Below are 14,610 nucleotides of genomic sequence, written 5' to 3' on the forward strand. Positions count from 1 at the left end.
CTTTTCTCTATCTTAGTTTTGCTTACAGGCTTCACTTGGAACAGCTAGAACAAAAATTCTGCCTCTTTTTCTTTTTTACTAGCCTCTAATATTTAAAATATTTTTTTCAAGATATAATTAGAAATCTACCTGTGGATCGAGTCCAAGCCCAGCTTGTATTAGGATAACGGTAAGGGCAGTGGTTCTTAAAGTTGAAGACCACGTGTTATTAACATGGATGTAATTACTGAGGAATGGAACATTCCTGACAGTAAAACCAGCCAGTAACATCCCTTAAAAGAAAGAAAATAAGGCATGTCTGATTCAGCTCATTTTTCTAAGTTAGGAAAGAGAAATGTTTAATTTCCCTTCTTCAAACACACTGCATCTCATTGCTTCGGTGAAGGGTAGCTTACATACAAATAGAGGAGGCAGCATAAGTAAAGGAACGGAGATAAGAAATGACATATCTCAAAAGGCTGCAACAAGTAATTCAGTGTTGTTGGAACATAAAGGGCACGGATGGGAGTGGGAGAATGGGCAGGAGGGGCCAGAAAATATAAAGCTAACCCCCCTGCAGCCTCTATTCCCATTGCTTTGGCAGAGTAATGCACCATAGGGAAGTTTTAGGAGAAAGTGACATAATGGGTCTTGTATTTTCTGTGATGGTCTTGATGAATTAGATAGACACAAAACTGGAGGAGAGAACAATTAGAAGGCCCTGCCATAGTCCATGGAAGAGTTGGAAAACAAACAGCCTAAGCTAGGACAAGAGTGGAAGTTTTGGAGAAAAAGAAGATTCAATAAATACTTAGCAGGTGCTGAAAGGGTGTTGTGGACATAGAAAGGGTATTAGCAATAGGATGGAGTGATTATCTCTAATGACAGTGTACTGAATATTTGGGTGTATTGAATACTTAGAAGATATGAGACACCACTAATAGAAGTTCTTCCACTAATTTCCCTCTGTCCAGATGGAGAGTTATAAAATAATGGTAATGAAGAAATAGGATATAATACTAGTTAGGCAGATGATGCATCCATGAATATACATAGCTTACTCAAATAGCTTACTCAAAAACCATAAAACCTTCTTATGCCCTAACCACTATAGTATTTAAATCTTACAATTGTATTTGAGTTAGGTTATCTATAGAAAAATTCAGTCTTTTCTACAATATATTTAAAATTAACTAAAAAACGTCCTATTAAACAATAAAGCAACAGGAATCATATATTGAATATATTTAAATTATTTCAAAAATATATTTCAGAAAAAAAATCTGTGTGCTCATGTGTAGAAAGAATAAATAGTTCTATAAATGAGCTATATGCATACATATACAGTAAATACATACATAAAGATCATATTACATTGAAATATTTCTAAATTATATCTATTCTGACTAGAGTATGTTCATAATTTACACATAGTTAATAACAAAAAAATAAGAGCTAACTGTACACTTACCAAGAAGAGGTGGAAGTTGAGGCACTGAAGGTATTCTAATGAGTTCCAAAAGTTTCCCCCCAATAATGGCACTATAAAAGATAATTAATAGTCCAAATAAATTTCCACCAGGGAGAACTTCAGGGCCTGAGAATGACCAGACTACACACCATGCCATAAAAAATGCAACTCCTGAAATATAAAAAAAAGCATATATCTATATATCTACATAGACATAGATACATATGTACAAAAGATGAATTCTATTTTATCAAATATCATATTAATAGTCCTATATAATGAATAATACATAGCATAGACTAATGTTGCTTGCTAGTATAATTGAAGAAATATCTGTTTAACATATATTCCAAAGTCCCTATGAATTTATGGGACAAGTTTTTAACAAAGTATTATTATTATTTTTTTGAGGATACTTGAAATATGTTTAATAATAAAAGACAACCAACATTCTCTTTTTATTTTTATTTGCATTTATTCTATGCAGAATTTACTCCCGGACCGTAAGTTTTTGTTTCTTCAGTTTCTTCTGGGATATCTTTTTCTTCTGTGCAACCTCCTCTTCTGGTTAGGAACAATCAGCTCTTTTTCAGTAAGGATCATCTCAATGTGGCAGGGAGAGCTCATGTATGGGTTAATCCAACCATGAGCCCTGTAAATTCTGTGCTGTATCTTGGGGGCTTTGTTCACCTGGATGTTCTCAATGACCAGAGAATCAACATCTAAACCCTTAAGTTCAGCATTACTCTCTGAATTTTAAGCATGTGCAGTAAAAATTCAGCACTCTTCTTGGGCCACCAACCCTGTGTCCAGCCCCACTGTTTGGCCTGGGCACCATCATTGTAGCAATTGAATGGCACACACTGCTTCTGCAAAGTGATGTCTTTCAGATACTTGGAGGCTTTTCGGATATGCATACCCTTGATGGCCTGGGAAGTTTCACATGTGTTCTTAAAGTGAATACGCAGATTTGAATCTCTTGATTTGCATGATTTTGTAGGGTTTTCTGGGTCAAGCAAATAGCGAAACATTTTCTGAGGTCACCTCAGGCCGCTTAGGGGAAGAGCCAAAGTATTATTATTTAGAAAAAATATTTTAAAAGTATATGTGAGTCCTTTAAAGTGTTAAACTATTCTCATAATATATGACATTTTAAAAATGTTATGGTAATATTATGAGATTTACTTCATTTTATATCTTAGAGTAGCTTTTGTTTCTTAAATTCCACATATGAGTGAAATCATATGGTATTTGTCTTTCTCTGACTGACTTATTTTGCTTAGCATAACACACTGAAGCTCCATCCATGTCATTGCAAGTGGCAAGATTTCATTCTTTTTGATGGCTGATTAATATTCAATTTTATATATATATAATTTTATATATATATATAAGGAAGATGTGATATATATGTGACATATCCATTCATCCTTTCTTATCCATTCATCAGTTGATGGACATTGGGCTCTCTCCATAGTTTGGCTATTGTTGATAATGCTGCTGTAAACATTAGGGTGCATGTACCCCTTCGAATCTGTATTTTTGTATTCTTTGGGTAAATACCTAGTAGTGTAATTGCTGGATCGTAGGGTAGTTCTATTTTTAACCTTTTGAGGAACCTCCATACTGTTTTCCAGAGTGGATGCACCAGTTTTGCATTTCCATCAACAGTGCAAGAGGATTCTCCTTTTTCTGCTTCCTCATCAACACCCCTTGTTTCTTGTGTGTTGTTAATTTTAGCCATTCTGACAGGTGTGAGGTAGTATCTCATTGTGGTTTTGATTTGTACTTCCCTGAGAGAAGCATTTATTCCTAAAGAAAAAAAAAAAAAGCCAGGGTTTTGGGTAGGACTGCTGAAAGTCTGAGGCCTTCCTGCCTGGGATTGCTATTACTCCTCCCCTCGTTTTCCCTCACTTACTTCATTTGGGAAAAACTTTAGTTTTACCAGCATGGAGCTAGATTAAAAACCAGTTGCTTTGTTGCCAGAGAAGGTGGAGCAGATTTGATATGGAGTGGAGGGAGAAAACCCTGACTTTGCTGGCTAAAAATGGCAGACTGGTTTCAGAATCAGCAGAAAAAAACATGCAGTGGTGCTAGTTTGAGGTTGCAATTCAAGTTGATATGAGTAGCAGACAAGCCAAAAATTTAACTGGGAGACCTTAGATATGACAGATTCAGAAAGGTTGAGGTAAGTTCTCCACATATCTATGGCTGATTGGGAAAGTATGCAAGTGCAGAGAAGAGTCCAGAGAGTATGGCAAAAAGTAAAAAAAAAAATGATGTGAGACTTGATTACCAGCAGCAATTTTGAATGCCTTCTTCAACCCAACTACAGATCACTTGGCAGAGGGTAGAAGCCTTAATGGCTTAAACACAATGTCTCCCCTAAATCATTAGGTGACTATTAAGCTATGCAGACAAAAGAGAAACCCTTAGGAAGACAGGCTAAAGACAAACAAAAACTAAGAGACATCAGCTGCTGCAAAACATGGGGCAGAATGAGTCCACCAATTTAAGTACATGCAAATTACCCAAACAACAACAACAACAACCACCTGAAGAAAATAAAACTGAATTCAAAGTTGCCATAATGTATAACTAAAATGTTTCATTTTCAACTTAAACTTACTAGACATGCAAAGAAATGGGAACATACAACCCATATTCAGAAAAAAAAAGAAGTCAATAGACAATGAGTAAATGAATCCAGGTGTTGGATTAACAAAGTTTTCAAAACAGCCATTTTAAATATGTTCACATAATGAAAATGCAACAATGTGTCATTTAATAAAGAATATCAATAAAGAGATAAAATTTATTTAAAAATGGAAATCTGGAATTGAAATGTACAGCAATTGAAATGAAGAGTTGACTGGAGAGGCTCAACAGCGTTTTTGAGCTTGTGAAAGAAAATATCAGTGAACTTGAATATAGATCAATAGAGATTAATTAATCAATCTGAAAAACTAAAGGAAAAAAGGAATAAAGAAAAATGAACAGAGCCTCAGACACCTATGGGATACCATCAAGAGTACTAACATATGCATAAAAGAAGTCCCAGGAAGAGAAGAGAAAGATATAAAGGGGCAGAAACATATTTGAAAATATAATGTCTGAAAACCTCCCAAAGTTAATAAAAAACATTAACTTATAAGAAGCTCAACAAATCCCAAGTAGAATAAGCACAAGAGATCCTCACCTAGAGACATCATCATCATCATCAAATCGCTAACAACAAAAGACAAAAGGAAAATCTGGGAAGTATCAAGAAAACGTCTCATCATGTACAGGGGAACAATAATGCAATTAACAGCAGCATTTTCATCAGAAAAAACAAAAGCCAAAGGGCAGTGGAGTGACATTTCAAAGTGCAGAAAAGGGGGCACCTGCGTGGCTCAGTCAGTTGAGCATCTGACTCTTGATCTCAGCTCAGGTTTTTTTTTTTTTTTTTAATATTTTATTATTTATTTGACAGAGAGAGACACAGCGAGAGAGGGAACACAAGCAGGGGGAGTGGGAGAGGGAGAAGCGGGCTTCCCGCGGAGCAGGGGGCCTGATGCAGGGCTCGATCCCAGGACCCCGGGACCATGACCTGAGCCGAAGGCAGACGCTTAACGACTGAGCCACCCAGGCGCCCCTCAGCTCAGGTCTTGATCTCAAGGTTGTGAGTTCAATTCCTTCACTGGGCTCCACACTGGGCATGGAGCCTACTTAAAAAAAAAAAAAAAAGTGCAGAAAAAAACCTGTCAATCAAGAATTCAATATGTAGTAAAACTATTCTTCAAGTGAAGCTGAGATACATTCCCAGACAAACAAAAATAGAAAAAAATTCACCCCCACTAATGAAATACTAAAGAAAATGCTTTAAGTTGAAAGGAAATGACACAAGATGGTGATTTGGATCAATAAGAAGCAATAAAGGGCACTGGAAATGGTAAATAAATATCTAAGTATAGAAGATTGTGTGTATGTATACATATATATGTATGTATATGTATATATATATGTACATATATACACATATACATATATATACACACATACATTTTTTAAGTTAAGATTATTAAGAGCAATAAGTATAACAAAATAAATATCTAGGTATAAAAGATTGTATATATGTATGTATATATATATATATATATTCATTTAAAAAAGCTAAGATTATTAAGAGCAATAAGTATAACAAAATATTGTTGAGTTTATAGCATATAGAGGTCTATTGGCTCAAAGCTACTATATAACACAGGAATTAAGTCAATATTAAACTGAAGTAGATTGTGAAAAGTTGAAGATAATTATTATAATCCACAGAGAAATCACTAAAACTAAAAACCTCTAAAATATAACTAAAAAATCAACAGGGAAATTGAAATAGTGCACCAACAATATTTGGTTAGCACAAAAGAAGCAGTAAAGAATGAACAGAAAAACAAAAGACACGAACTTATAGAAAACAAATAACAAAATGGTAGACATAAGTCCAACTATATCAGTAATTATGTGTAATGTGAATGGTCTAAATTCAAAAGGCAAAGATTATCTTACTGGGTTTAAAAAAAAAAAAGCAAGATCCAACTATTTGGTGTCTACAGGAACATACTTTGGATGAAACAGGCTGAATGTAAAAAGATGAAAAAGATATATTATGCAAACAATAATCATGAGTCAAAGAAGTAAACATAAGGGGACTTAGAACATATCTTAAAGTGAATAAAAATGAAAACACAGCATAACAATATTAATAGGATGTGATGGGCACAGATGGAAATGTATAGCTTTAAAAATATTAGAAAGAGGGGCGCCTGGGTGGCTCAGTCGTTAAGCGTCTGCCTTCAGCTCAGGTCATGATCCCAGGGTCCTGGGATCCAGCCCCACATCGGGCTCCCTGCTCGGCAGGAAGCCTGCTTCTCCCTCTCTCACTCCCCTGCTTGTGTTCCCTCTCTTACTGTGTCTGTCAAATAAATAAAGTCTTTTAAAAAAATATTAGAAAGAATTACCTAAAATTGACAATAAAAACTTCCACCTTAACAACTTACAAAAAGAGAAGTAAATCAAACCAAAAGTAAGTAGAATGTATGAAATAAAAAAGATTGAAGTGGAAAATAATTAAATAGAAAACAAAAACATTAGAGAAAACCAATGAAATAAAAATTAATTATTTGAGATCAATAAAATAGATGTCTCTAGCTAGACTGACAAAGGAAAAAGAAGGTACAAATGACCAAAATCAGGAATTAAAGAGGAAACATCACTTTAGACCTTAGAGAAATTAAAATAACGCAAAGGAAATATTGTAAACAACTTCAAGCTAAAAAATTAGACAACTAGATAAAATAGACAAATTCTTCAAGATACAAATTACCAAAACTGATTCAAGAAGAAAGGAAAATAGAAATACCATATGATCCAACAATTCTGCTTCTGAGTTTTTATCCAAAGAAAATAAAAACAATAAGTCAAAAATATATATGCACCCTCCTCATGTTCACTGCAGCATTATTTACAATAGCCAAGATAGGGAAACAACGTAAGTTTCCATTTAAGGGTGAACGGATAAATTGTGGTATATATATATATATATATATACACCATGGAACATTTTTCAGTCATAAAAAAAGAAAAATCTTGGGGTGCCTACCTGGCTCAGTTGGTGGAGCATGCGACTCTTGATCTCTTGGCATTGTGAGTTCGAGCCCCATGTTGGGTGTAGAGATTACTTAAAAATAAAATCTTAAAAAAAAAAAAAAAGAAAAGAAAGGAAAAGAAAAAACTCTTGCCATTTGAGACAACATGGATGGACCTTGAAGGTATTATGCTATGTGAAATAAGTCAGACAAAGTAAGACAAATATTGCATGCTCACCTATACATGGAATCTAAAAATCAAGCTTATAGATACAGAGAACAAACTGGTGGTTGCCAGAGGCAGGGATGGGGAGTTGGCAAGATGGATGAAGGGGGTCAGAAGTTACAAACTTCCAGTTAGAAAATAAATACGTTATTGGGATGTAATGTACAGCATGGTGACTATAGTTAATGATACTGTATTATATATTTGAAAGTTGCTAAGAGAGTAGGTCTTAAAATTTATCATTACAAGAAAAAAAAGGTTTCTATGTATGATGATGGAAGTTTACTAGACTTATTGTGGTGATCATTCTGTAATATATACAAATATAGAATCATTATATTGTGCACTAAAACTAATATAAGGTTATATGTCAACTATACCTCAATTAAAAAAAAAAAGCCGAATTGAGACACTTTCAGACAAAAGCTGAAAGAATGCTAGAAGACTTATACTACAAAAAACACTACAAGAAGTTTTTTAGACTGAAGGGAAAGAATTCCACATGAAAATTCAGATTGCCAGAAATAAATGGAGAGAACCAGAGAATGTAAATATGTGGACAAATATGAGACTTTTTTTAACTTAAAAAAAAAGACTTTTGGCTTTTTAAAAGCAAATGTAGAAGAATATATACATATAAATGTAGAAGTAAAAATAAGAATGTAGAAGTGAAAATATATATAAATCTAGCACAGAGGGCAGAGGAGGGATAAATAAAGTCATATTGCTGTAAGGCTCTTCTATATTGATGTGAATGATGACCACAGGATATGTAGGTTTATAGTACGTCTTGTAGTTGGGTAGTGAGTTCTCTAGCTTTTAATTTTTCTCCTTTGATACTATGTTGGCTCTTCTCAGTCTTTTGCCTCTCTATATAAACCTCAGAATGAGTCTGTGGGCATCCACAAAGTAACTTGTTGGGATTTTGATTGGGGTTGTGTTGAATCTATGGATCAAGTTGGAAAGAACTGACATCTTGACAATATTGAGTCTTCCATGAACAAGGAAAATCTGTGCATTGATTTAGTTCTTTTTTGATTTCTTTCACTAGAGTTTTGCAGTTTTCCTCGTGTAGATCTTGTACATATTTTGTTAGATATATACCTAGGTATTTTATTTTTAGGGATACTAATGTAAATAGTGATGTATTTTTAATTTCAAATTCCATTTGTTCACTGTTGGTACATATGAAAAGAACTGACTTTTGTATATTAACCTTTTATCCTGCAATCTTGTTATACTGGCTTATTCATTGTCCCTGGAGTTTTCTTGTAGTTTTTTAAATTTTCTACACAATCATGTCGTTTATGAGCAAGGGCAGTTTTATTTCTTCCTTCCCAATCTGTATACTTTGTTTTTGCTTTTCTTATTGTATTAGCTAGGACTTCTAGTACAATATTGAAAAGAAGTAGTGAGAGAGGGCATCCTTGTCTTATTCCTGATCTTAGTGGGAAAGCTTCTAGTTTCTCACCATTTAGTATGATGGTGGCTGTAGATTTTTAGTTTATTTTTTTTATCAAGTTGAGGAAGTTTCCCTCTATCTGTAAATTATGATGGATGTTGGATTTTGTCAAATGTTTTTCCTGCACCTATTATTATGATATGATTTTTCTTCTTTAGGCCTGTTCATGTTATGGATTACAGTCATTCATTTTCAAATATGAACCAACCTTGCATACCTAGAATAAATCTCATATGGTTGTATGATGTATAATTCTTTTTATACATTGTTGATTCATTAATATTTTGTTGAGGATTTCTGCTTCTGTGTTTATCAGGGATATTGGTCTGTAGTTTTCTTTTTTGTAATGTCTTTGATTTGGGTATGAGGCTAATGCTGACCTCATAGAATGATTTGGGAACTATCCCTCTGCTTCTATCTTTGGGAAGAGATTGTAGAGAATTGGTATAATTTCTTTCTTAAATGTTTGGTAAGATTCACCAGTGAAGCCATTTAGGTCTGGTGCTTTTTGTTTTGGGAGGTTATTAATTATTGATTCAATTTATTTAATAGATATATTCCTATTCAGATTGTCTATTTCTTCTTATGTATATTTTGACAGATTGTGTTTTTCAAGGAATTGGTCCATTTCTTCTCGATTATCAAATTTGTGGGCTAAGGGATGTTCACAGTATTCCTTTATTACCTTTTTAAGGTCCATGGGATCTGTAGTGATGTCCCCTCTTTAATTTCTGATATTAGTGGATTATGTCTTCTTTATGTTTTTCTTAGCCTCGCTAGAGGCTTATAGAGGGTATCAATCTTACAAAAGAACCAGCTTTGGTTTCATTGATTTTTTGCTATTTTAAATTTCAATGATAGCTGCTCTAATTTTTGCTATTTCTTTTCTTCTGTTTACTTTGGGTTTAATCTGCTCCTTTTTCAGGTTTCCTAATATGGAAGCTTAGAAGGTTGATTTTAGATCTTTGTTCTTTTCTAAAATGTGCATTCAATGCTATAAATATTCCTCTAAGCACTGCTTTCACTGCATCCCACAAATACTCATAAGTTGTATTTTCATTTTCATTTAGTTCCAAATATTTTAAAATATCACTTGAGGTTCCCATGTATTATTTAGAAATGTATTGTTTAATCTCCAAGTATTTTAGGATTTTCCAGCTGCCTTTCTTTTGAATTTTAGTTTAAATCCTCTATGGTCTGAGGGCATACACTATATGATTTTTATTCTTTAGATTTATTAAGGTGTTTTGTATGTGTATGACAGAATTGGTCTATCTTAGTGAATGTTCCATGTGAGCTTGAGAATAATGCATATTATGCTATTGTTAGATGAAGTAGTCTATAAATGTTCATTATATCCTATTGATTGATGGTGCTGTTGAGTTCAACTATGTCCTTACTGATTTTCTGCCTGCTGGATCTGTACTTTTCTGAGAGACTGTTGAAGTCTCTAAGTGTGGATTCACATATTTCTTCTTGCTGTTCTTTCATTTTTTCTTCATGTAAATTGACACATGGGAACATGTCTGTTGTCAGACACATATACACATTAAGGATTATCATGTCTTCTTGGGAACTGACTCCTTTATCATTATGTAATACCCTTCTTTATCCCTGATAATATTCCTTACTCTGAAGTCTGCTGTCTGAACTTAATATTTTATCTTTCTTTTACTTAGTGTTTACATGGTATATCTTTGTTCATCCCTTCAATTTTATGTGTCTTTATATTTAAAGTGGTTTCTTATAGACAACATATAGCTGGCTCTAGGGTTTTAAAAAAATATTTATTTATTTATTTATTTTTAGAATTTAAAAAAAATTATTATATTCAATTAGCCAGCATATAGTACATCATTAGTTTTTGACGTAGTGTTCAACGATTCATTAGTTGCGTATAACACCCAGTGCTCATCACAATATGTGCTCTCCTTAATACCCATCACCTGGTTACCCCATCCCCCGATCCCCCTCCCTTCTGTAACTCTCAGTTTGGTTCCTGGAGTCTAGAGTCTCTCATGGTTTGTCTAGGTTTTTTAATATACTCTGACAATCTGTCCTTTACTGGTGTGTTTAGACCACTGACCTCTAACTATCCATATAGTTAGATTAATATCCACTATGTTTGTTACTGTTTGCTATTTATTGCCCCTATTTTTTGTTTCTATTTTTTGTCTTCCATTCTTTCTTACCTTTTGTGCCAATTAACTGATCATTTTATATACTTCCATTTTCTCTCCTTTCTTAGCATATCAGTTATATTTATTTTTTCATTTTCTTTTTAGGGGTTGCCTAGAGTTTGTAATATACATTTTCAACTAATCCAAGTCCATTTTCAAATAACACTACCACTTCATGGGTAGTGCAAGTACCTTATAAAAACAAAATATTCCTAATTCCTTCTTCCTGTTTCTTGTATCATTGCTTTCATTCATTTCACTTATGTATTAGCTATAATCAGTGAATATATTTTTGCTATTATTGTGAACTGTTATCTGTTCAATCATTTAAGAATAATATTAAAAACATGTTTTTGTTTTACCATCACTTATTCCTTCTCTGATGCTCTTCCTTCTTTATGTAAATCTGAGTTTCTGACCTATATAATTTTTTTCTCTCTGAAGAATTTCTTTTAACATTTTGCAAGGCAGATTTACTGGTTTGACTTTTGTTGGTCTGAGAAACTATTTCTCCTTCACTTTTCTTTTTTAATTTGGGGGTGAGGAACAGAGGAAGAGAGAGAGAGAGAGAGAGAGAATCTTAAGCAGGCTCCATGCCCAGCGCAGAGCCTGATGTGAGGCTAAATCTCACAACCCTGAGATCATGACCTCAGTTCAAAAATCAGACACTTAACAGACTGAGCCACCCAGGAATCCCTCTCCTAAACTTTTGAATGATGATTTTGTAGCGTACAGAATTTTAGGCTGGTGTGTTGTTGTTTTTGTCTCAACACTTTAAATACTTCATTTCACTTTCTTTTTGCTTGCATTGTTTCTGCAGGTAAGTCAGATATAATTTTTATCTTTGCTACCCTATCAGTAAAGTGTTATTTCCTCCTCTGGCTTCTTTCAAGATTTTTAAAAATCTTTGATTTCCTGTAGGTTGAATATGATATACCCAGGTGTAGTATTTTTGTTTGTTTGTTTTTTGGTATTTATCCTGCTTGGAATTCTCTAAGCTTCCTGGATCTGTGGTTTTCTATCTGACATTAATTTGGGGGAAATTCTTAGCCATTATTGTTTCAAATATTTCTTCTGCTGCTTTTTCTCTTCTTTTCTGCTATTCCCATTACTTTTATTTTAAGATTTTATTTATTTATTTGACACAGAGAGAGATAGTGAGAGCAGGAACACAAGCAGGGGGAGTGGGAGAGGGAGAAGCAGGCTTCCTCCTGAGAAGGGAACCGATGTGGGACTCGATCCCAGGACCCTGGGATCATGACCTGAGCTGAAGGCAGACGCTTAATGACTGAGCCACCCAGGTGCCCCATTCCCAATACGTTTTGTAGTTGTCCCACAGTTCTTGTATATTCTGTTCCTTTTTTTCTATCTTTTCTTCCTCCTTACTTTTCAGCATTGGAAGTTCCTATTGACAGATCCACAAGCTCAGAGATTCTTTCATCAGCTGTGTACAGTCTATTAATGAATCCATCAAAGACATTCATTTCCATTAGTTTTTTTAAAATTTCTTTAGCATTTCTTTTTGGTTCTTTCTTAGAACTTCCAGCTCTCTGCTTATATTACCTTTCCATTCTTACATGTTTACTTTCCCATTGGAGCCCTAAGTATATTAGTCATAGTTGTTTCAAATTCACAGTCTGATAATTCCAACATCCCTGCAATATCTGGGTCTAGTGATTCTTTGTCTCTTCAAACTGTGTGTGTGCGGTTTTTTTTTTTTTTTTTTTTGCTTTTTAATACATCTTATATATTTTTGCTTAAAAGTGAATATATCGTCCTGGGTAAAAAGACCTTTGGTAATATAGTGGTAAGTTGTGGGGGCAGGGGAAGACTTCTATAGAGTTCTGAACCAGTCTTTAGTGAGCCTGTGATCCTGGGCTGTGAACCTCACAAGTGCCTCTCAGTTTTTTTTTTTTTTCCTATCCCATTAGGTTTTATAAGGTGGCTAGTGGAGGTTATATAGAGGGGGCAACTGTTGGTTATTTCTCCTTTCCCACGTCAGTTTGGTTCTGATAAAATCCCCATAGGTTAGGTTCTGATAAAACAGTTTCTCTTGAGGGAAGGTATTCTTAAGAAGAGTAGAAAGCTCTGGTATACTGCATATGATTACTTTCCCCCTCCCCCTGCCAGATGGCTCCTGGAGGTAAAACTCAGAAAAGTGTGTTTCCCACACCATGACTGGTCTACCCTCACCTCAGACTTGTCCACACTGAGTCTCTAGCCAATTTGTCAATTACAATTTAGGTTTACCTATCCTAGTACTGGTTCCTGCAGAGGTTTCTGCTCTGATAAGTTATGATTCTCTGTATCCACATGCTGTCTCCAATTTTGGGGGCAGGTATTTGCCCTCTAACCTTACTTCATTTGGTGGAACTAAGAAGAGTTGTTAATTTTTCAGTTTGTTCAGCTTTTTATATGTTAAGGTAGAGGGATGATGCTGGACCAGAAATTGGAAGTGTCTGGGATATTATTTTTGAGCTCTAAACTTTCAAGACTGCTTACTTCATAACACTGATGATAAGATTTTAATGGAGAAATTCTGGCCCTAAGATTATGTGAAAATCATAGTTGGATGTATAATAAAGCTTTCTGTTTTTTTATTTAAAGGAAAAACAACTTTATGAAAATAGTTATAAAGTACCTTTTATTGAAAATAAAGTATCTTTATTGAAAGTAAACTTAAAAGAAACAAAAAAGGAATAATAGCCTAAAACCCAAACCTATTCCCCTAGAATATCTATTTCTTTGGAACTAGGCAAGATACCACCTGAGTAAAAAACATAAATAGTGTGATTAAAAGTGATGAGACTGATTTCTACATGTGGTTGAGAGTTTAGATTTCTTACTAAATTAACTTATATGCACTATGGGATTGGTGAATTAAATATGATTTATAGAGAAACTGCAGCTCTATCTCCATTATCTAGAACATATGCTATTATCTAGAGAATATGTTTTAAGAGTTTCTTTAGTGAATGTAGGGTGTATGGGTATGTGTGTGAGAGAGGCAGAGATAAGACACAGACAGACAGATGGAGATGGAGACAGAAAGACAGAGACAGAAAAAGAGAATACAAGGATATACACACCCCAAGATAGAAACCTGGAAGATCCTTTTCCTATAAATTTCTCTAAATTTTAAAAATCAAAAATGAAAGAAAACAAAGGGGAAAACGAGTTAGAGAACCAAGTATGTTTATAGTTTCAATACTGGTGTTATAAAACTCCTAAACTAGTTTCTGAGCAAACTGCAGTTCTCAATCTCAGTGGATAATCTTTTGTGACCAATACATTTTCCTCTCTTCACAGGCCCTGACCCCACTCCTAACAATTGCTGTATAGACAATGCCCACTATATAGAATGTGGGAATTGTGCATGTGAGATCTATGTGCAGACATTATATTTACAAAGGAGTCCGATCACTTTACACTGTCAGATGTTCAAGTTCAGCTTTAGAACCTTAAAAATATTGATGTTAATTAAAAAGTAACTTTTACTAAAGGGAAAATCAATTAATAAAATTTGGTTTCAAAAGTTTAAAGTTAGCAAGCAGCAAATAGAGTAAAATTTTAGGGTTGCCTGAGGGCTCAGCGGTCACAAGTGTCTGACTCTTGGTTTCTGCTCAGGTCGTGATCTCAGGGTCACGAAATCAAGTCCTGCGTCAGGC

General features: G+C 34.3%; 2 protein-coding genes across 8 annotated transcripts in view; one reads left to right on the plus strand and one right to left on the minus strand.

The window, feature by feature from the left end:
• The window catches only part of CISD2 (CDGSH iron sulfur domain 2), a 112,765-nt gene that overhangs the window by 69,022 nt on the left and 29,133 nt on the right, over positions 1-14,610 (plus strand). The window lies entirely within an intron of this gene.
• SLC9B1 (solute carrier family 9 member B1) overlaps positions 1-14,610 on the minus strand; it is an 86,282-nt gene that overhangs the window by 49,971 nt on the left and 21,701 nt on the right. For 6 of the 7 annotated variants that reach the window (XR_013446417.1, XM_078069024.1, XM_078069023.1 and 3 more), the window contains 2 exons: positions 1,451-1,621; positions 130-272 (listed from right to left, as the gene is read on the minus strand). Coding sequence is in view for 6 of the 7 variants with exons in the window: in XM_078069024.1 (XP_077925150.1) it covers positions 130-272; positions 1,451-1,621 (314 nt within the window). In the remaining variant the exon portion in view is untranslated. The remainder of the gene's footprint in view (positions 1-129; positions 273-1,450; positions 1,622-14,610) is intronic. The other variant, XM_078069025.1, reaches the window with a different exon arrangement.

This window comes from Halichoerus grypus, chromosome 3 (genome assembly GCF_964656455.1).
Source record: "Halichoerus grypus chromosome 3, mHalGry1.hap1.1, whole genome shotgun sequence".
NCBI classification, from domain to species: Eukaryota; Metazoa; Chordata; class Mammalia; order Carnivora; family Phocidae; genus Halichoerus; species Halichoerus grypus.